This window comes from Bacillus rossius, chromosome 1 (assembly GCF_032445375.1).
Source record: "Bacillus rossius redtenbacheri isolate Brsri chromosome 1, Brsri_v3, whole genome shotgun sequence".
NCBI classification, from domain to species: domain Eukaryota; kingdom Metazoa; phylum Arthropoda; class Insecta; order Phasmatodea; family Bacillidae; genus Bacillus; species Bacillus rossius.
This window is the reverse complement of record NC_086330.1, coordinates 86,890,011-86,913,179: the sequence shown is the minus strand read 5'-3', so window position 1 is coordinate 86,913,179 and position 23,169 is coordinate 86,890,011. Positions and strand designations below refer to the sequence as shown.

At 44.2% G+C, this 23,169-nt stretch overlaps 1 protein-coding gene across 2 annotated transcripts in view; it reads right to left on the bottom strand.

The window, feature by feature from the left end:
• Nucleotides 1-2,347: 2,347 nt before the first annotated feature.
• LOC134539192 (cytochrome c oxidase assembly protein COX15 homolog) overlaps nucleotides 2,348-23,169 on the bottom strand; it is a 57,411-nt gene continuing 36,589 nt past the window's right edge. For both annotated transcript variants that reach the window (XM_063380973.1, XM_063380963.1), the window contains exons 8-11: nucleotides 12,000-12,154; nucleotides 11,417-11,530; nucleotides 3,967-4,126; nucleotides 2,348-3,597 (exon numbers count right to left, since the gene is read on the bottom strand). In XM_063380973.1, coding sequence (XP_063237043.1) covers nucleotides 3,995-4,126; nucleotides 11,417-11,530; nucleotides 12,000-12,154 — 401 coding nt within the window. In that variant the 3' untranslated portion in view covers nucleotides 2,348-3,597; nucleotides 3,967-3,994. The remainder of the gene's footprint in view (nucleotides 3,598-3,966; nucleotides 4,127-11,416; nucleotides 11,531-11,999; nucleotides 12,155-23,169) is intronic.

Sequence of the window (23,169 nt, the reverse complement as noted above, 5' to 3'; positions counted from 1 at the left end):
TATTGCAATCTCAGATTCAAACTTTTCACGCAGGAAGTAGAAACTTGAATGATTCCACTGTTTGCTGAAAAAACTGTAGAGTGGTTATTTCTATTTCAAATGTCCTGTTCATTTTGAATGTTTGGCTGTGGAGAACTTTCATTCAAAATTTAATTTTAAAAATACTAAATTCAAAAAATTAATAAATGTAAATTTTACTAATGTGGGTAGTAAAAGGTGTCCACACAAAATGTAACCTAATATTTGACTATTAAATGTTATCTTCACCACATCTATAGATGTTTTGTAATCTTGAAATATTCCAAAGGTCCACCTTTTTATGGTTAGGAAAGAACAAATACATAGTACTATAAACTATATAGATTTATTTTACAAAACAATAAATATACATAATATTATAAATTTGTTGTACGTATTACTAATACATGTAGAGCTGTTCCAATACCAGATACTCGTGTCGGATATCGGCTGATACCAAGGTATATTCACATCTTTGATATTTTTTTAATACTTGCTATGTTTATTTGTATAAGTTTAGATAAATTTTTCATCTTTACTAAATTATTTGAAGTACGTACATGTTTACAGGCCAGTCATTAAAATTATTACTCGGGCACTGTTTAAATATAAATAAATAGAAAGATTTTTACTAGGGATGGGACGAATCCACATTTTGGTCGAATCCGAATCCTTGTTCGAATCCTCAGTGTTTGTCCTCGAATCTCGAATCCCTGTCCCACACTAAACTTCACCACATGTTATTAAAAAAAAAATCACACATTTATTTTAAAAAATTACATAGACCTATGTATTAAAAAAAATCACATGTGTATTCATAAAATTATAAAATAAGTGCATAATGTATACACCTGATATAAAATAGAGACAAATAACCTCAAAAACCACACACTTAAGTTTGCATCTGTCTAATTCTCTGTTAAATTAATCCTTCCTATGTTTTCAATAAAATACGTTTGTATAACAGACACCATTTAAAAAAAGACGTTTTTTCTGTAATGTTATATTATTGAAGGTTGGAAATGATTGAGTAGTTATGCTAATTGACAAAATGCAGCGTAGTTTATCTTATGTTTGTGCTATTTCCGTTACCTTAATAATATAGTTTAGGTATACAATTTTCAATTACTACCGTATTTACTTGTGTATAGCGCGCCCTCGTGTATAGTGCGCACCACAGAAAAAAAATTATAATATTTTTTTTCCCATAAATAAATTTTACTAACATTTTGTGGTACCTGTTAAGTAATTACTTATGAAACAAATGATTATTTACATTGATGTGTGGTGATGTGTCAGGAAAATACTTAAATTAAATACTCTTCCACCTAAAAGCGAAGCTTTTGTGGCAAACTGTACCATCTGAAACGGCACGAGCAAGCTAAACTCTGCTGTGTAGATGGAAGATGATAAAGCGCTGTATCGTCACAACTGGTACGAGGACGGGAGGGAGTGAGGGAGGGAGGGAGGGAGGGAGGCAGGCAGGCAGGAAGGGGACTATGACCATCAAGTAACCTTGACAGTTGACAGGACTAAACACCACCACTCCCGTCACGCTACAATGCTAAGCTGGCGCGGAGGACTAGATGACTCACAGGTAGCTGCTGGAACGAGGAAGCGAAGGAAGTGGGCGGGGGACTGGTGAAAACATGCTTTCTCTCTGTCTCTCTCTATCGCTGGAGGCGACAAGTGGCGAAGTGGCATTTTCCCACCTGGCCCTGTTACTAGCTGCTGCACTGGCTTTCTGTAGAGGGGGAGGTCTAAAAATAAACAAGAGAGACCTTGATGTGCGAGCTTGCGCGCGCACGTGTGTGTGTGTGTGTGTGTGTGTGTGAGCAGAGTGATTTACAGCAGAGGGGGAGGGCCATATTAAAAGGGAATGCAGAACGAGATAGAGAGAGAAAATGAAGAGTGATGGAAGAGTGAGCGTTGAGAAACGCACTCTCCTGCAATCTTTCCCTTTAAACATCACCCATCACCCGGCAGTTATGCCTCCCCCGCCTCCCCCCTCAACTTTTTTCCCCTGTGTATAGTGAGCATCCTTGATTTTTTTTCCTTTACTTGAGGAAATAAAGGGCGCGCTATACACGAGTATACACGGTAAAACTCTTAAAAACCCACCTCGAATCCTCGAATCCATAGGATTCGGTATATTCGACGAATCCAAGATTCGAATATCCCATCTCTAATATTTACCAAATAAATAAGTAATGCACAATTTTCAATAAACTTGCTTGAAAATTATTTAAAAATTGATGTTATTTTACATATTTATTTTAAAATTATTGTTACGATTTACCAGGTTCGTAAATGATAGTCCAATTAAATATTTTATTAAACACAGTTTTATTTATTCCCACTATTTACATTACTAGCAAATAATCTAAAAAATGCCAATTAATCAATTGTACTTAAAAAATGTTGCTTCCCCAGTCACTCGTTTTTACACACCACACACCTCGCTGGGCCGCACCTCTGGCGCAACTCTCGCCGCAGCACCCCTCACGGACCTCCGTTGCAGGACTCCGTCGCCGCACTCCACCGCCGCCGACGCACTTGCATTCGCCGAGGATTCGCTCGACGCCTCGCTCGGAACTTCGCTCGGGACTCCACCGTGCCCGCGACACTATTGCCTGGAACTGAACTCTCTGCCCTGGAACCTTCGTCCAGGGACTTCGCCGCTCTATCGCCCCGAAAATCTGCCACGGGAAAACTCCCGACTCCACTCACTCACTCCCTCCCTGCCCTGGAACCTTCATCCAAGGACTTTGCCACTATCGCCCCGGAAACTCCGCCGCAGGAAAGCTCCCGCCTGCACTCCCACTGACTCCTCTCCGAGGCCGCCATCCTCGTCTTATATATCAGCCGCCATTTCCAGAACTCACGAGCACTGCCGGGGCCAGTCGCGTCATTGTGCACCGACCCGACGGCAGAAATCTCTCGAAACACATGTCGGCGGCTCGCGTAACTCCGCAGCTGTGAAGTGTCAGGTGTCTTAGCTATCAGCGCTGCGCGGGGAGCGGAGGGAAGGAGGGGGGAAAGCGACAATCCTTGTAATCTTCTAGGCGTGTGTGGCGCGTCTGATGTTGCGATAGCCGCCAGCCAGCTCTGTACTTGCACGTGTGCCGGCCTTGCTCACGTTCGTAACATTATGTTACAATTATTTATTCATATAGTATGGCCAGTAAATGTTTATTGTTGTAACGGGTATCGGTGGTTGAATCAGGGTAACGGAAGTAGTATCGCAACAGCTCTACTTACATGTAAATTATTTTCCAAGCAAATCCGTGGAGTCCTGCGTCAGAACCCGGTGAGCATTCATGTCACGCTGCACATGCACACTCTCTGCAGATCAACAGTCGATCAGTGCTTGTGAAGTTGAGTCATTTGGGGTGTTGAGAGAGTACCCTGAGAGCGATGCATGTAAGGAACTCAAGAGGGGTGGAGATAACTGCAGCACTGTGATTGGTGGGCACTGAAGGGTGCAGCTGAAGGTGTCTTCGTGCCGGATCTCACCTACCAGCCACTCTCCAAAGGGCAGCGACCTTGGGTAGACACAAACCGGCGACCAATGCAGTCCTAAAGAACAGAATCACGACATGAATCCTCCAAAATAACCACAACTAAGTTACATTATGGCCAATTTCCTTCTGATTTATTTTTACATTTTCAAACAAATTCATCACAGCATAAAAAAAATCGCTATTTTCGGAGGTTGTATCATCAAAAAATGACTGTAAAAGGGTGACACAGATTCTATGTAAAATAAAGTTAATGTGTGCTTAAGTTGCAAAACTTACTAAATTCTTAACATAGAAAGATTTTTTCTTTAATAAATTAATACTGAACTCTTCTCATTTGATATTAATGATGTTTTTTTTTTTTTTTTTACTATCTTGTCTTTACAAATCCACACAACTTGAGCAGCATGGCAATGCCGAGGCCCACCTGTGCATGACAGACAGTCTGGGACGTGCTACTTGGGCAGTCTGCGAAGCTCGTGGGTCAGCCACACCATGAATGAGAGAACCAGCAGCGAGCCAGACTGGTGGCTGGCAGCCAGCGGCACAGGCACGTACGTCAGCAGTGTGGTGATGCCCAGGCCCACCTGCGCACGACAGAGTTAAGTACTTTCTTATTTATTTTTAGTGGTGCACCGATGCGGATACCGATGAATCGTAATCGGCGATTATGGGTACATACCGATTAATCGTAATCGGCGATTATCTTAACGATTACTTTGCCGATTATTTACGTCCCGGCGTAATTAAGTAGGTTTTTACCGTGTAATATTTTGTTACACATTTTAGGACGAAATACCGTAATATTTATATATATTACAAAATTCATGTAACTCCGTCATATCATAATTGCAGATATTTCGTTAAGTTTAATAAATCTCATTGCCTCGAACAATAAAAAATACATTTTTCCTGCACGTTTATTTACGTTTCGTCTTTTGTTTGTTTAGTGGCCTTGTTCATTACCTATAGCCAGAGACGTAAAATAGATGGCACACAATCAAAATACCACAAACAGTTGCAGTGGATTCTATGACAATCGATCTTTTCGAGTCGTAGTAGCGGTTCAAAATCGTGGTCCCGATACCTTCTAGAGTTTATCACTGCATTTTACCAGCTAGGTCATTTTACCAACTCGTTATAGGCGTCTTTGGTAACATTATCCGTTGTTGTGTTATTTGTATGTGACGTGAAAAGTGAAAAAGTATTTATAATTTTATATATTCAGTCAACATAAATAAAATAACATGTGCTAGAATTGGTTTTTAGTCATTTTTATATAATTATAGTGAGATGGCAAGTAGGGAGAAAAAAAGTGAAGTGTGGAAACATTTTTCTATAAACTCAAGTGAACAAAATAAAGCAGCATGTTTACATTGTTAAACGGTAATTTCTTGATGCAACCTTATGTGATAGTCGATAATAATCCTAGTTTTCCGCAACAAAAACTTACCCATTGTAAATTACAATTATTAGACTGTAGTTCAAGTTGTTTACAATAACAAATATTTAAATAGAAGTTAATTTAATTTACACTTTGCAAAGACTTAATAGTGTATTCTATATATTTTTATACTGTTATTATAACTGTATTCTCAATTTTACCTAATCTTGTTATTAAATTCACATGGGAATAAAAATTTTTGTGTGCATTATTACACTTAAAAAAATTTGTTCATTATAATCGGTAACTGAATCGGTATCTGCCGATTATTGCTCTCATAATCGGTAATCGAATCGGTAATCGGTAAAGTCATATCGGTGCACCACTATTTATTTTACCTATCTTTGCTTTAAGTGAAAATAGAGTAAGCAAATTTATATTAATATAGTTACTGGCTCAAACAAACTTATACAAAAAGGAGGTTTGTTTCGGAAGACTATATAAAAAAAATATTTTCACGGATACCAGTCTAATTTTCACTCTAGTACTAATATTACACAAACTATCTAGAATTTTTTAAATACAACTAATATTGAAATAAAATTAAAACTTGAAAAATTTAACATTCAATCTTGTTATATAGATATGGTTTCAAATATGCAATATTATGTGACGACACGATATGCAAAACTTTTCCAAGATACAAGTATTCCTCAATACACATGTATGGGTGACACACAGTTGCATTAGGTTATAAATAAATAAATATATATATACACACACACACACACACATATGTGTGTGTGTGTGTTTTTTCAATCAAATAAACAAAACCTTTAATAATACAAATGACAAATTAAATAAATATTACAAATCAAAACAACTACCTATATCAGACTAGTCAAAAATCAAAGATGAGAGACTCCACCTTCAGGAACCACTAGGAATTATTAGCAAGTTGGTACAAGAAAACGGTTAAATCAAAAATGTAAGCTGAAAGTAAATTAAGTATTCATTATCATGAAACTGAAGGTGTCAAGCAAATGGATAATTTTGGATACTAAAAATAAATACATAAAACACTTTATCTCAAAAACTAAAATATGGTACGAACCAGGATTTTACAATATTAATACTTGTACAATCTTTTGTCCATGGGAACCAAAGTTTTTCACTATATTGATGGTGTAGTCAACTGCAGAGACAGACTCAATTGATGTGTATATCAACACACAATCTTCTAACTGCTGAATCTGAGTTCACTGATCTCAGTCAATACACTGACACCTCGTGCTGGCAAAAAGTCTCTGGTTCAAACTCAAACTGTTGACACAAACTTCTGGTCACCGATGAAAAGTCTCTAGTTTATCCCTACAATTTATACTTACTCATGAAGTTATATTTATTAAAAACCAGCATAGGTTAGTTATTTATGCACATACTCAACCACACAGTACATTAATTTTTTTAACCCAAAATTCTCAAATAGGTTACAGTACATTTTTTAGAACTACAAATCGGCATAAAATAGGTGACCCACATTTATAAAACTAATTGTAACAATAAAATCTTAATAAACAAACATATTTTCTTATTTTAGCCCTTAAAAAATTTAATTATTAAGACACTTAAAGAAAAAAAAAGAATTATGGCACCATAAGCTAGTCTAGTTCCCTCCATGTTCAACATTATTTTAAAATTTTATCCTGCAATAGAGCCTCCAGTCATTCTTGTGACAAATTAAAGTAATAGCTTCTGATCGTGGCTTCTGTTTATTAATTATCACCATATCGGTTAAAATTTTCAGAACTTAAAGTAAAAAAAAGAGAGAAGAAATAAAATTAACTCAGTTGTGACTCCTACCCTTATTGCCAGCAACCCATATTATTAATTTATTATACTAACATGTGTCGTATTTCTCACATCCGCTGTAGATGTTTACATTAAACAATGCTCAAAAATGGTATGAGTGATGCTTTTTGTAGATACGGAGTGTAGTTTTTCAACTAAGTGTTAAACAGGCTCAAATAAATGGCATTAAGTGACGCAGTTTTCGTAGGCATGATGAGCAGTTTTTCAACTAAGCTCTTTTCAGCTTCCTAGGCTAACAAATAATTCCTGAAGGCTTTTAAAAATTCAAGAGTTTCTCAAGGTAATCCCAGCACCAAAAAAATTCCAGACCTATTCAAGGTTTCCCCGAAATTTCTGTCGGGTGGCCATCCTGACACTTAACTGTAGTTTGTCAGTTAAGTTATCATTTCTCCCTTCCTTTACCATATTTACCCGCGTATGGGTCTCAGATTTTAACTGATTTTTCTTTAATAAACTGTACTGTTACTAGAGTCATGCGAGTATAGGCTTTTTAGGTCGAGTCGAGTTCGAGCAAGTATTCAAGAAATGTTTCGAGTTCGAGTTAAATTCGAGTCGAGTAGTAAATTCCATAAATAATAAATAAATATCCATTATTTATATATAACTGTCATGTTTAAAGACCAGCAAATATCAAGGCCTTATACAAATCTCGGGTATGAGGATTCTCATTGCTGCAAATATTTTCATGGTCTTTAATAATTTCGTTTGTTTTGAAAATGCAGAGTATTATTTAAATTTACTTGTTAACCAAAAAAAAGTATAAAGGCATGTTTAATCACCAACACCGAGCAAAATGTTTTTCAAAACCATAGCATAAGTGCAAAAGTATATGTCAACATTCTTACCAGTCACCTAGCTGCAGGGTATATTAAAGATTTCCACTGTTCCAGGAAATTTTTGTAGCCATACAATAAATATCAACTTTTTTTTAGAATAGTTATACTGTATTACTGTATATGTATATTTTAATATACATGCCTAAGCCTGAACATAACTCAATATTTAAAAAATAAAAAAAAGACAGCAACATTTTACTATAGGAATGATCATAATCAACATTTTTGTAAAAGTCTTTCATGGAGAAACACAATTGTTCAATGTGCTCTGGAGCAAGGTTTTCTCGACGTGTGGATAAGAAGAATCTCGTTATAAAGTACATCAATAAAGCCTTAACTTTTATACTTAGTAATGAAAGTACTTTGAAAGTTACCGTATTTACTCGTGTATAGCGTGCCCTCGTGTATAGTGCGCACCACGATTTTTGCAACAAATTCCAAAGAAAAAAAAATTCCGTAAATAAATTTTACTAACATTTTGTGGTACCTGTTAAGTAATTACGTATGAAACAAATGATAATTTAAATTGATGTGTGGTGATGCGTCAGGAAAATACTTAAAATCTGCTGTGTAGACGGAAGATAATGAAGCGCTGTATCGTCACAACTGGTACTTGGGCGGAGGGAGGGAGGCAGGCAGTAACAGAGACGCGCGGAGGATTAGATGATTCACCGGTAGCAGCTGGGACGAGGAAGCGAAGGAAGTGGGAGGGAGAATGGCGACAACATTCTCTCTTTTTTATTTTACTAGCTGCACTGGCTTTCTGTAGAGGGGGAGGTCTAAAAATAAACAAGAGACCTGCGAGCTTGCGCGCGCACGTACGTACGTGTGTGTGTGTGTGTGTGCGTGTGTGTGCGTGCGTGTGTGTGTGTGCGAGAGACCAGGTTGTGTGCGTGTGTATGTATGTGTGTGTGTGTGTGTGTGTGTGTGTGTGTGAAAGAGAGGCCTTGTTGCTTGTGTGGGGGCTTGTCAGAAACGTCACCCGTCACCCGGCAGTTAACGACTTCCACTCCTCCCCGCCTCACCCCCTCAATTTTTTTTTCCCCCGTGTATAGCGCGCATCCTTATTTTTTTCCTTTACTTGAGGGGAAAAAAGTGTGCGCTATACACGAGTATATACGGTACCTTTAAAACGTAGTATTTTTGAATTATTAAAAATAAGGTATAAGGGGATCAAATGTTACTTTAGCTTGGAAGCAAATATTTGTAAAACAACAAGAATTTAAAAAAAAATTACGGAACTTAATACAGTAGCCTAAATTCTAGGCCTACACATACAAAATTATATCTCGAACACAATATGACAAATGGGTTAAACTATTTTGCAGATATGTACATTTATTGGGATAGAATTCCCTCGTCATCTTCTAGGCGAAGTCTCTTGCGACCAGCAGATAAAGATGACTGTTCCTACAGTTTATTAATTTTTTCGCGATCTTTTATTATTGTTGACAGTGCAGTGGGCACCAAACCAAACGACCGTGCCACATCTGCATTTTTCCTGCCTTTGTCAACTTCTTTTAAAATTTCCACTTTTTCCTTCAAATTAAACTGCTTGCGTTTCAAATTATCTTTTTGGCCATCCATCCTGATTAAAATACTGTTCAATCGTGCCACGTCAAACATAAACAAACCTCTCATCCATAGATAACCATAGCTCCGCACTAGTAGCGCGCGTCGCGAGCATGGCTATGCCAGACAACATTCCTATCTTCATGGCAAAACAAAGCGTGTCGGCCATGTCGTGACACCAAACAGTTCAAAAATTAACCTGCATAAATTAACATTATTAGATTTTCGATTTTGTATATAAGTTAAAATATAATTTTTTATTTAACGTTTGTATATGCGGTAATTGAAACTTTTAAAATGTGCTCTATAAATAACCAAAAGATGGCGCAGCTAAAAACATTTGTCTTGAAGAGGGGCGAGAGAGCAATTGATTGTTTAGATCGTCTCGTGCACTAAAGCGTGTGATCCATGGAGGAGGACGAATGGCGCATTATACTGTGTTTGTTTACGTTTTATACTTGTTAACGATTCTTGAAAGTGATAAAAATTAATCATAAAGTACATTTATATTAATGAACCCCTGCGCAAACACAGTAACTATTACGTAAAATTTTCCTGATAACTGGAAAAGAATAGTCGTTGTATTGAAAGGTAGGATATGTTTTTAATGTTAAAGTGAAATATTTTTACATTGTTTCCATTGGTGTTTTGAGCGGGAATTTAAAATGATATGTTGAACTGAAAGATACAATTGGTTTCTTTTATTTACATGCGCAAACAAGGTTAGTTAACACGTAATTTTAAATATTTTTATACTTAGGCCTAACCAAAAAAGTCTGAAAAGACATCATTAAACTCTAACTCGACTCGTGAGTCGTGAACGGCCATGCCGAGTCCGAGCACTAATTAAAAACTCGACTCGAACTCGAAATTTGAGTACTCGCAGGTCTCTTACTGTTACCAATATGCGAAAATTTCCATTTTCGGTAAAACAAATTAACACTGTATTGTTTGGTTGACTATGTGCTTAAATAACTAGCATGTGTTGGTTTTTAATAAAATTGTTACAAGTAAATGTAAATGGTTTAATTAAAATATCTCAGCAGTGAGTGTAAAGCATCAGGAACTGCACCATTAGGCTACGTCTGCCACCTATTGTGCGGCTACCGGCAGGCAAGTGACATGGCACAGCAAGAGGGGTTATCTAAAAATAAACCAACAGAGAGAGAGAGAGAGAGAGAGAGAGAGAGAGAGAGAGAGAGAGAGAGAGAGAGAGAGAGAGAGAGAGAGAGAGAGAGAGAGAGAGAGAGAGAGAGAGAGGAAGGGGAAGGGGAAGGGAGTGCATGCATAAGAGTTACAGAGTTTATGGTTCTCCCTCCCATTCTCATCGTTGGAACTGGCACTGTATACAAGTACGTATCACGCCTATCTCAACAAGTTTTTGTGATGCAAACATTGTCCAAACATTGTTTCGAGATTTTGTTTTCTACTGCAACATTTCATTCATGACAAAACTGCTGTAAAGGGTGTGCTTGTTTTTATTGAAGAAACTGACAAACAAATTGACAAGGAAATAGCCTGCAGTCTTTTCTCTCTTGAGGAAGATGAGAAGGGAAACATGGGTATAAAAAAAGCATTCTTTTCCTTTGTATTTTTTGTTAAGTGCTAGGATAAAGGGGGAGGGTGGAGGAAGGGCCATAAAAGACGAAGAGGGGAAAGGCGAAGGACAACAGTGCTGTTTCTTACTCATTAAGATGAGATACGGACCATAAAGACTTCACTTGTATTTTACTGGAGACAGTTAGGTATCTGGTGCAACTAATATTCAAGGGTGACACTTACGGTAAAAAGTGTTACTTTTTTTTTGCCCAAAAATAAGGGTGCGACCCTTCTGCCAGTAAATACGGTATTTACATTTGCATCACGTCTGCAGTAAATGTTGTATTAAGATAACACTATGCATTACACAGTTTCATCAGAGAAATCTTAACACTCGTAGAATCAACAAAACGGGTGATCGGCTAGCAAATGAGGATGAGACACAAGCGAATGGCTGTACATTTATGGTCATAAAATAAGGGTTCTCATAACTCGGGTAGTCTTCCAGTTTTCATAGTCTCAAGAGTGAATGATCAGTGTCACTGGAGAACTGACCTACCCAATCTCTAGTTCTAGTTGATGTGTTAAGTTACGGAATGTTTGATAGTGAAGCCCCAGGTAAAGCAACTCAACCCAAATGCACGAGAACAGGAAAAGGCGAAGGGAACTCTCACCTGGGTCCACATCATGACAGCGGCAGCAGTAGCTGCCAGGTGCGCGCGTGGGGGCAGGTTCAGACGCCGCGACCACGCCCACATGGTCGTCACCAGAGCCAGCGAGGTTGTGCCCTGCAACACGACACAAGACTACTGTAGACGAGTATACCAGCTCTCTCACCTGGGCATGAGCTGCAGGACATTTCCGGGCAAGCACGGTGGCTGCCAGTTTCTTCACTTTCCACCAATGTGCAAATGCCTTGTAGCAAGTGAAAACTAGGTACTGTACTCATTTTAAGTGAGTATATTTACCTTTGCATGTCTCATACTTCATACACTATACAAGATAACATTTCACATGGGGAAAAAAAATTATGTTAACCACATAATTTTTGCATCCGATGTTTTTGTGAGAAGAATTAGTGGACTGCAGCAGGGTGATACAAGTAACTACTCTCTCCCAAGTCTCCCAGGACAATGCTTGTGTGGAACGGCAGCCTGCTTCACCGCAGCAGTCAGGGTTCTGACCATCACCGTCACTCCTAAACCTCACAACCACGAGTCCAGCAAGGGACGAGACATGAGACACGCTCGCACTCACCAGCACGCGGTGGTCAAATTGCACGGTAGTTGGGTTCTCTGTGAAGTTGCGCAGGGCAGGCGAGAAGGCCAGGATGTCTTCAGGCACCCAGTGCTCCGCCATCTTGGGGAAGGAGTTGTAGATGAGGCCAGCATCCAGTCCTGCCACGAATGCTCCTGAAGGTATGCAACACATGCATGCTCTGCTGCACTCGCTCTGACATGGGCAGCGCCCGAGATTGAGATTGAGTATTGACACTAGTGGTGGACTAGGGCAAGCCTGGGAGTGGGTACCCATTATTCCATCGTCAATTGGGATGTAGGAGTCCAAATTATAATGGAATTGAGAAGTTTCTCAGAACTTCATACAGATTTATTAAAATTATTTTGAATAGTAAGAAATTTTTCTCTGTCAAAGTATAGGCAAGTCTAAATTAATATTTACATATTGAAGCTTTTAAAAGTAATTTAGGGATGGGTCGGGTGGGTTCCTTGGTTCCCCGGTTCTAGGCAACCCGGACCGGAACCGTTTTCGGGTACTGAAAAGAAAGGTTCTTTAAAGTTACGAGGTTAAGGTTCATTTTCAGTATTTCCACTACACTTCAAATTTAAAGCACAACCGTTCGGCATAATTATTGTTAAGACGTGTTACCATGATTTATTTAATGGTGTTTTCCATTACGTTGACGTCGTCCCAGGTGCTCCCGTGGCTCGCACAGGTCGTTATGCCACCTCGGTGCCTCACCGGTCGGCGTGTGTGGTCGGTGGTAGTGTCTCGAACGGGTGTAGGTCGATTGTCATGGAGAGCGGAGATCGACTCGAGCCCTAACGGGACCTGCCTGTACGCGCCAGTTGGCCTTCACCCCTCGGCGCGAGCAGATGTGTGCGACTCGCGGAGTTCGGCGATCAGTGTTCGTGTGGGTACCGAGAACGTGACAAGTTAGTCGTGTGTGTGGTCCAACCACTCCTGCCTGCCACGTGACGACGTCACGACCACCAAGAGACGGAGTCTTGTTCTGTGAACTAGCCCACAGCAACCACCCCTGTTAAAGGTTAGTTGGCGCCCTCAGACACCACCCAACCACGCATCAACATCGGCAGGACGACAAATGGCGCCCATCTAGGTGGCTCACCAAATTGCAAACAATTTAGGCAAAGAAAACCCGTCAAAACTACGGCAAAGCAGTCGAAAGGCGAGCCAGGACAAAGGGGAGGAAAACGCGCGCGCAGGACAAAGGGCGCGTCTGACCAGCGCCGTTAACGGGACCCAAGGGCAAACGAGGTCACCTCACCCCCACCCCAGCAACGTGCACGCTAGAAAGGAGCACCGGCCACCACTTTCACCTCTCCGGGCCGCCGAGCGCGCACGTGCACCGAAGAAGCCAACTTCGGCCGTTCGGCACCCGAGCCTAACCGAGTGGAACCGAAGGCAGCCGAATCGGCACACTCGACCGCGGACCGCGTTCACGGACACATCCCGTCTCCCGGGGCGGCCAGCCACGTTCCACGAGAAGCAGAGAGATCCGGACATAGCCATCGACATGGAGGGATTGTGTGAGGGCTGTTTTAGACCCTTTCCGGAGTCACTCGTAAATAACGAGAGTGCTCAGTGTCAGTGCGCGTGCGGCCGTGTCCGCGTCAAAGAGGAGCAGCCGGGAAGTGCCGCAAGGGATACAACAAACACGCTTTGCGCAGCAGCGCGCTGTCGCGCGCAGCCAGGCGAGACGGCCCGATGCCTACAGTGCGGGGTCACAAAACACCGCGCGTGCGCTGAAGTACGCGAGTTCGTGCATTTTCGTGATGGGTTGTTCCTCTGCGTCACCTGCGAGAGCACAATGATGCAAGCGTACCACGCACAGCTGACTCCCGCGCCGCGCGCCGCGAGTGGGCCGATCGCACTGCCGGAGTTCGCGGGTCACGCCCACGAGGACCCAGCCATGTTCTTGCGGGTATGCAAGGAAAAATTAGCACGCCATCACATCGCACCAGAGGAGTGGACAGAACGCGCCAGCAGCCAGTTGCGCGGCGACGCCCGAACCTGGTGGTCTCAGACAGGCGATTACGACACCGCGTGGACTGATTTTGCATGACGCCTGGAGGCACGCTTTGATGACTCGCGCGCACGGGCCTGTTGCATGAACGAGTTGTTCTGCCGAGCCCAGTCTAGCGGGGAAGGAGTAGAAGCATTTGTGGGAAGCTGCGGCTCTACCGACGTCTAACACCCCGCGGTAGGATACAGGATGTGCTACCGAACATTGTCGAGCTCTTGACGCCCGAGGTACGGCCTTTCGTGCGTACTGCAGTGGAGAAGGGACTAGACGCTTTCCTCGCCCTCGCAAGGGAAGTAGAACAGGACCTCAAGGCAGCACGAGACGCCCGGAGCGTCACGACGCCCCAAGTCCCACAGCCTGGAGGACACCCTGGCCGTGGTGCGATATGTGCAACCCCTCCCACCAAGGGAAGCTCAAACTCTGTCCAACTTGCTACAGGAGGGGGGAGGGGCATCGCGTCCGAATCAGGGCGGCCAGGCGCCGCGACAAGCACGGGCAGGCAGCCAACGTGGCGGCCCTTCCAGTGAACGTGACGATCATCCGCCACGCTGCCAATACTGCCCGACGCCCGAACACCACTGGCATAGAGAGTGCCCGACCAGAGAGGCGCGGTGGATGGCGTCAAGGGGAGGAACCGCGCCGTCGGGAAACTGCAACAAGGGGGCGACGACGCAGTTGGCCGCCGTCCCCGGACCTCACGCCCTGCCTCCGCCGACACACCGCCTCACCTACCACTCGCCAGTGGAGCGGCCCACAGCACCCGACAACGGACAGCCCCACGTCGCCAGCGAGCGACACCATTCACCAGGCGTCGCCGGTGACCCGACCCACAGCTGGGGGGGCGAGAGACGCACCGTCTCACCTACCACTCGCCAGTGGAGGCGGCCCACAGCACCCGATGACGGACAGCCCCACGTCGCCAGCGAGCAACACCATTCACCAGGCGTCGCCGGTGACCCGACCCACAGCTGGGGACCCCAGCCAAGCACCACCGCGCCTGGGGCGGATGGGACCGAAGGCTGGAAACCTCATCCGCATCCCTGTCTTGCTGGATGGGAGGCCGGTGGAGGCGTTGGTGGACACCGCGGCGACTCACACCTATGTTGCGGCCCACCTTGTCCCTGATGCTGAAGTGACACCTGAGGCAGACACCATTCAGCTCGCAACAAAGGGATCTAGCACGGTCACGACTGGGCGTGTGGAGGTGAGTGTCGGCATAAGGGACTATGTGACCAGTACGTGCGCACTCGTAGTGCAGGACCTCAGGGATGAGCTCATCCTAGGGTTACCCTGGCTAGTCCAGGAGGATGCTAACATAGAAGTCGGGGCAGGTAGGATGCATGTCGGGACCCAGGGGCGCTGGACCGTGTATGGGTTGTCACATCACCGCCCACCTACCTGGACGGATCCTACCCAGCTGATAGACCTACGCCACGGCGAACCACCAGACTATTGTGCCCTTCTAGACAAAGCCCTCAGACAGCAACCGCAGGTTTATACGTCAGCTGATCGGCTGGGCCGCACGAATATTACAGAACATTGTATACCCATGGTACCCCATGTTCCTCCATTCGCCAAGCCAGGGGGTTTCGGTCCCCGCGAGCTCACTGCCATCCAGGAACAAATCACAGAAATGCTGGGGGATGGGGTAATAGAGCCCAGCACGTCACCATACAACTGTCGCATAGTCATGGCCAGTAAGAAAGACGGCTCCCTGCGTTTCTGCATCAATTTTAAGCCAATTAATGACCTAACCATCCCGGCACCACCCCCACTCATAAATCTTACAGAAGCGCTCACCAGCATGGGCGATGCCCAGGTGTTTACGTCACTAGACCTGAAGTCCAGCTACTGGCAGGTGCCAGTTCGGCCTGAGGACCACCCCAAGACAGCCTTCACTGCACCCGATGGGCGCAGGTTTCAGTTTTGTGCCATGCCGTTCGGGCTGATGGATGCCCCTGCGACCTTCCAGACCATGATGGTCCGCGTCTTGGACGGCTACATTGGCAAGTTTGCAGCGGCCTACCTCGAAGACGTGATCATATGGTCACGATCGTGGGAGGATCATGCACATCACCTCGCATTGGTCCTCGAACGGCTAGCCACGCACGGACTGACGTGTGCGCCGCGGAAGTGCCATGTCGGCGCGAAGGAACTGGAGTTCTTGGGGCATATCGTGAGCGCGGACGGGTGTTGACCCCTGCCAGATCAGCTGGCCCTGATAGAGGGGAAAGAGCCTCCCCGTACCAGAAAACAATTGCAGAAGCTAATGGGACTTTTAAACTGGCTCAGGTCATTCATTCCAAACTTCGCCACCATCACCGCACCAATGACGGACCTCCCGTCACCCAAGAGCAGGTTTCGATGGACGGACGCGGCAGAGCAGGCCCTCGCCTGTGTCAAGCAGCAGTTCAGGGAGTGTCACACCCTGTCACGGCTAGTGCCCGATATTCCCCTATTCGTCCAGACAGACGCGAGCCAGGAGGGTATGGGGGCAGTAATCTACCAACAAAAAGCTGGAGAAGAGAGGCGGGTGATCGAGTACGCCAGTGCCAAGTTTGGCCCTGCAGAGCGGCGGTACCATGTCAACGAGCAGGAGTGTCTCGCGGTGGTGTGGGCACTCAGGCGATACCGACACTACCTCGAGGGGAGACGCTTCACGCTCCGCACTGACAGCCAGTGCCTGCAGTGGCTGAACTCCGCCCAGGGAGGCAAATCCAAGTTCACGCGATGGGCACTGATGCTCCAGAACTTCGCTTTTCGCGTGGAGCACGTCCCTGGGCGGGAGAACCAGCTGGCGGACGAGCTCTCCCGTCACCCGGATGCCAACACTGTGTTCAAGGATGATCAGGGATGGGACGACTTACTTCCCCCCTGCAACCCCCAGACGGGGTCTACAAGTGAGCCCCCGCCAGCAGCGCTATACGCCACTACGGCCGAGAGGCCCCGCGACCCTGCGCCAGCTACCCTAGGCAACCTCATGGAGATAGTCTGTCTCGCACAGAGCCAGGACTTGGTCAGTCAAGCAGACCTCGCTAAATGCAGAGAACACGAGCTTCCCCACCTACGTAGTCTTGACGGGGTACTCCAGAGCCGTGTGCCCGGAGACATGAGCTCGTGGCGCACGCACGTGCCGCCGGCAGGACGGAAGGCTGCCTTGCATTTTTATCATGATCACGACCTAGCGGGACACCCGGGGGCCGACCAGACCCAGCGGGCACTGCGGCAGTGGTTCCACTGGCTGGGCGTTGCAGGTGACATCCACGATTATTTGCGAGACTGCCAACCATGCCAACAGCGCAAGGCCCGTCGGCCTGACGGGGTAGAGCAACAGTGCCCCAGGAGGCCCCATGACCCATTTCACACCGTGGCTCTCGACGTAATGGGCCCATACCCCCGCACATCCCGCGGGAAGCGATTCTTGGTTGTAATCACGGATACTTTCACACGCTGGGCAGAAGCGTTCGCCGTCACCAATGTACGAGCTGAGACCATCGCCACTCTCCTCGATGCCGAAGTATTCCCACGATATGGGTTTCCCCGAGTGCTGCTCACAGATAATGGCACACAATTCAAAGGCCGGCGCTGGAAGGCCGATTGTAAGCGCTGGGAGGTGGAGCACCACACGACACCCACGTACCACCCAAGAGCAAACCCGACAGAACGCCGCAACCAGGACATCAAAGTCCAGTTGCGGCTACGTCTGGGGGACGACCACACCCAGTGGGATGTGCTCCTCCCCAAGATATTGTACTGCCTCCGTCGCCGCCGAAACGTGGTAACCGGCTACTCCCCTGCGGAGTTGCTTCAGGGACGGGATCTCGCCCTCCCAGGGGAACTCCGGGTAGCGGGCGCTGCTGAACGAGTGCTTCAAATGCCTTTCGCCGATAGACGGGAGGATGCACGCCGGAATCAGGCACAGTTTGGAGCCACTCATACCCCTCAGACCACTCACCCACCCCTGCCATTGGAGCCGGGGCAACAGGTGTACGTCCGATGTCACCACCTTTCCTCCAGAGGCAAGAAGTTTTGCGCAAGCCTGGCCCCTAAATGGTCCGAACCCCGTGAGGTAGTGAAGCGACTCGGGCCTACCACCTATGCGGTCACAACACGGAGTGGAAGAGCCGCCAAGGTTCACCGAGATGATCTCCGGTTAGTTCACCCTAAGGTTGGTCCGTGACACCTGCACAAAGGTCCACAGAGGACAAGAAGGACATCAGACAAACATCAATTCCCCCCATCACCTCTCGCAGCGACATCGGACACAGATCATGCAACCATAGTATCACCAAGCCCAATGACACCAGCCACAGGTCAACCCCTCCTGTCACAGGCCATGCAGACGGCGAATGTGCACCATACTTGCTCGTCGCCCGAGCCCCAGGCAAGCAGGGCCACGATGCCCGAGCCCCAGGCAAGCAGGGCCACGATGCCCGAGCTGGAGCATATGATGAGGCGCTTGGGTTACTGGGACTATCTGGGGTTAACGGCATCTACCGTTACCCAGGGCATGTCCCCCCCCCCCTAAATGGCCAGCGAATGTGAGTCTGGAGAGATCGACATTTTCGGTGCGGGTTGACAAGCCTGAGTCCACAGGGGCAGACCAGTGAGGCGACGGGCAACCCAGCCAGGACGGAGGAGTGACCATCGTCCCTCTCGATGAGGCCGACGACACAGGGAAAGCACCGCCTGTACCCAACCAAGCTGAGCCAGACGCCACGTCACAAACTCAGGTGGTGCGGCGATCGACCCGGCCTCATGTCCCCCCTGTCAGGTTCGGGATAAATGAGGGGTACCAACCACCACTAGGGGCCCGTGCTGGGGGCTGCACCAACCCTAGACAGAACCTTTTCCCGGATGCACACCACTGCTCAGTGATGAGGTTGCTACCGCATATCGCCCAGCCCAACTCCACTACATCTACCAACACCTCTTCGACACAGTGCACTCCAGAGAACTTACAGTGTACCTACGGAGGAAATGCCCCGAGGCAATGCATGTGATGGAGGCTTCGAGGGGCATAACGGCCTCGGTGAGGGGGGGGGGGGGGGGGCATTTGACGTCGTCCCAGGTGCTCCCGTGGCTCGCACAGGTCGTTATGCCACCTTGGTGCCTCACCGGTCGGCGTGTGTGGTCGGTGGTAGTGTCTCGAACGGGTGTAGGTCGATTGTCATGGAGAGGGGAGATCGACTCGAGCCCTAACCGGACCTGCCTGTACGCGCCAGTTGGCCTTCACCCCTCGGCGCGAGCAGTCGTGTGCGACTCGCGGAGTTCGGCGATCGGTGTTCGTGTGCGTACCGAGAACGTGACAAGTTAGTCGTGTGTGTGGTCCAACCACTCCTGCCTGCCACGTGGCGATGTCACGACCACCGAGAGACGGAGTCTCGTGCTGTGAACTAGCCCACAGCAACCACCCCTGTTAAAGGTTAGTTGGCGCCCTCAGACACCACCCAACCACGCATCAACATCGGCAGGATGACAACGTATAATCGTATAAATAATAAATAGGTAAATAAAACATTCCGCATATCTAAAACAGACGTTACCGTACGTACATATCTCAGGTGTGACTCAATGCGCTTAAGAAAATTGATGCATCACAGCGAACTATGTTCTATATTATATTTAGTGCCGGGATAGCTTTATTCTGTATGTAAATGTAGCACAATACTGATAATTGGAAAATTTTCCGAAATTTCCGTCTTGGTCATATTTATTTATTTATTTATTTATTTATTTATTAAATTTGTGACATGCACACCAACAGCCGAAGCTTTGGAGGTGTGCACAGAACAAGTAATAAAGACACGACACATACAAACGAATAAATACAACATAAACAGGATAATAAAAGACGACACATACAAGCGAATAAATACAACATACACAGGATTTTAAAAGACGACACAATAACAAACAAAACAAAACAAAACAAAACAGCAACTGAGATAATCTTAACTAAATGATCTAGAATGGGAAGAATAAACAGGATTATAAAATTACTCAAAATATTAGGGTAATCATAAAAATTAAAATTTAAAGTTTTTAATAAAATTTTCATATTTATTGAAATTTGAGATAAGTCTGTAAATTAAATCATTATTATTGTGTAAGTAACATAATAGAGATCGAAGGCGGCTTTTGAACTGCGGGACTCGAATACCAGAGTTATCAAGTAAGTATAAGCAATTAATTTTTGAACTATAGTACTTAAACACAAACAGGGCATCCAGATGGATGCGACGATTTGAAAGAGATTCTAATTTGGGTAATTGATGGTGTCTAGAACTAATTATTTTGAAAAATTTATTTTGTATGGATTCAATTTTGTCACTATCGGTGGTGTTAATACTGTTCCAGATAACTGAGCAATATTCGAGTTTACTTCTGACTAAGGACAAATAAAGAGTAAGAATGGATTCAATATTAGATGCATAGTAAGTTATATAATTTATTAAATATAAGGTTCTACGGGAAAAGGATACTAAAGAATTAACATGTTGATGAAAGAATAGTTTAGAGTCAAGAATAACACCAAGATCTTTTATACTAAGAGATTTGGAAATTTTTGAGTTGTCAAGAAAATAATCATATTTAACTGGATGAATTTTCCTTGTGAAAGAAATAATTTTTGTTTTATCTTTGTTAAGTGAAACTAAATTCATTTTACACCAATTATTAATTTCAGTAATATCAGATTGAAGAAGCAGACAGTCATTTAAGGAGGAAATTTCTCTGGATATTTTAAGATCGTCAGCAAACAGAAAACCAGTAGTATGATGAAGAACTTTAAAAATATCATTGATATAAATATTGAATAATAAGGGAGATAAAGTACCCCCTTGAGGCACACCAGAAGTAGCATGATATAAAGTCGAAGTTTTTTTATTAAGTGAAACAAAGAAACATCTATCTTTAAGGTAACTAGTAAACCAGGTTATATAATTATTACAGAGACCGAAGTTAGAAAGTTTAGCTAGTAAAATGGAGTGATTGACAGTATCAAAGGCTTTAGCCAGATCAAAATAACATGCATCAACCTGCCCCCTTGTTGTAACTTTATTGTATATAGGATTAATAAATGAGAGAAGATTAGTAGAAGTTGTCATACTATTTCTAAAGCCATGCTGATTAGGAGCTAATCTGTTGTTTATTGGGAAGTTAATATGTTTAAATATTATTTTTTCAAAGATTTTAGTAAAGCCATTTAATAATGATATAGGCCTATAATTAAATACACTGAGTTTACTACCCTTTTTATGTATGGGAATAACCTTAGCTATTTTCCATTTAGTGGGAAATACTTGTGATTTTAGACTTGTATTAAATAGATGCAACAATAGAGGCATTAGAATAAAAGAGCAGCCTTTAATAATGAAATTTGGTATACCGTCAGGACCAGTAGACATAGTTGGTTTTAATGATTTAATTCCCCATAAGACCTGGCTTTCTGATAAGAGTGATACAGGAATTGAATCGTGAATAATATCGGGATCAATGATACGAGGGTGGTTGGTGGATGGTACATATACACTAGCAAAGTACTTAGCAAAGACATTAGAAAGAATACCTGGATCATTACAGATATCACCATTGACATTAAGAGAATGAGATTCACTATAACCATTTTTCATAACATTGACATATCTCCAGAATTTTTTAGGGTTATTCTTAACCTTATTATTGATACTACGATTCCAATTACCGTATATACTCGTGTATAGCGCGCCCTTTTTTCCCCTCAAGTAAAGGAAAAAAATAAGGATGCGCGCTATACACGGGAAAAAAAATTTTTGGGGGGGGGGGGGGGGAGGCGGGGAGGAGTGGAAGTCGTTAACTGCCGGTGACGGGTGACGTTTCTGGCCAGCCCCCACACATACGCACAAGCAACAAGGCCTCTGTTTCACACACACACACACACGCACACGCGCGCGTGCAAGCTCGCACATCATGGTCTCTTGTTTATTTTTAGACCTCCCCCCTTTACAGAAAGCCAGCTCAGAAGCTAGTAAAAAGAGAGAGAGAGAAAGAGAGAATGTTGTCACCAGTTCCCCCCCCCCCCCACCCCCCGGCAACTTCTTTGCTTCCTCCATTCCTCACCGGTGAGTCATCAAGTTCTCCGCGCCAGCTTAGCAACGTAGCGCGGCACGCCTCCCTCCCTTCCTTCCTTCCACGTACCAGTTGTGACGATATAGCGCTTCATTATCTTCCGTTTAGACAGCAGAGTTTATGTATTTTCCTGACGCATCACCACACATCAATTTAAATAATCAGGTACCACAAAATGTTAGTAAAATTTATTTATGGGGGGAAAAAAAATTTCAATTTTTTCTTTCTTTGGAATTAGTTGCAAAAATCGTGGTGCGCGCTATACACGAGGGTGCGCTATACACGAGTAAATACGGTAGTTTTATCACGCTTAATAAGATTTTTAACTAGTGCTCTATATTTAGAGAAAAGAAGGTAATACTGAGCATTATTGTTTCTTTTATAGAGTTTATGAAAGTGTTTTTTAGATTTTAAGGCATGAATTAAATCACCAGAGAACCAATAAGGATGTTTAGAGGCCTTACGTGTGGATAATGGAATGTGAGTATTGATTTTATCACAGATACAAGATGTAAGTTGATCTACAAGAGCATCTACATCAGTGGTATTATAATATTCATCCCAATTGTGGGTTTTTAGAGAGTTATATAGGCTTAAGTAATCACCAGCTTTGTAGTTTCTGAAAATAGAATCTGGAGTAAAATTGTGTGAGGTCGCCTCAATAAGTAGTTTAATAAGTAGGGTAGGATGATAGATATCCTCTTTGACCAGAGATTCAACAGCTTTTTCAACCACACAATGGGATAGATTAGAAAGACAAAGATCTAGAAGATTATTGGAAGATTGTATTAGTTTGTGCTGAATTAAATCCAAATTAGATATGAAATCAAGTAGGCACTGAGCCTTGGATCTGACATGTGCACGAGCAATATTGAAATAGTGATTACCTTTCCAATCTATCCCAGGTACATTTAAGTCACCTAAGATAATCACATTATCATGAGAATTAACGAGTTTTTGTTCAAGAGCTTCAAAATACAATGTGAATAGATTAGGTGATGTAGTTGGAGGAAGATAAATATTACCCAATGT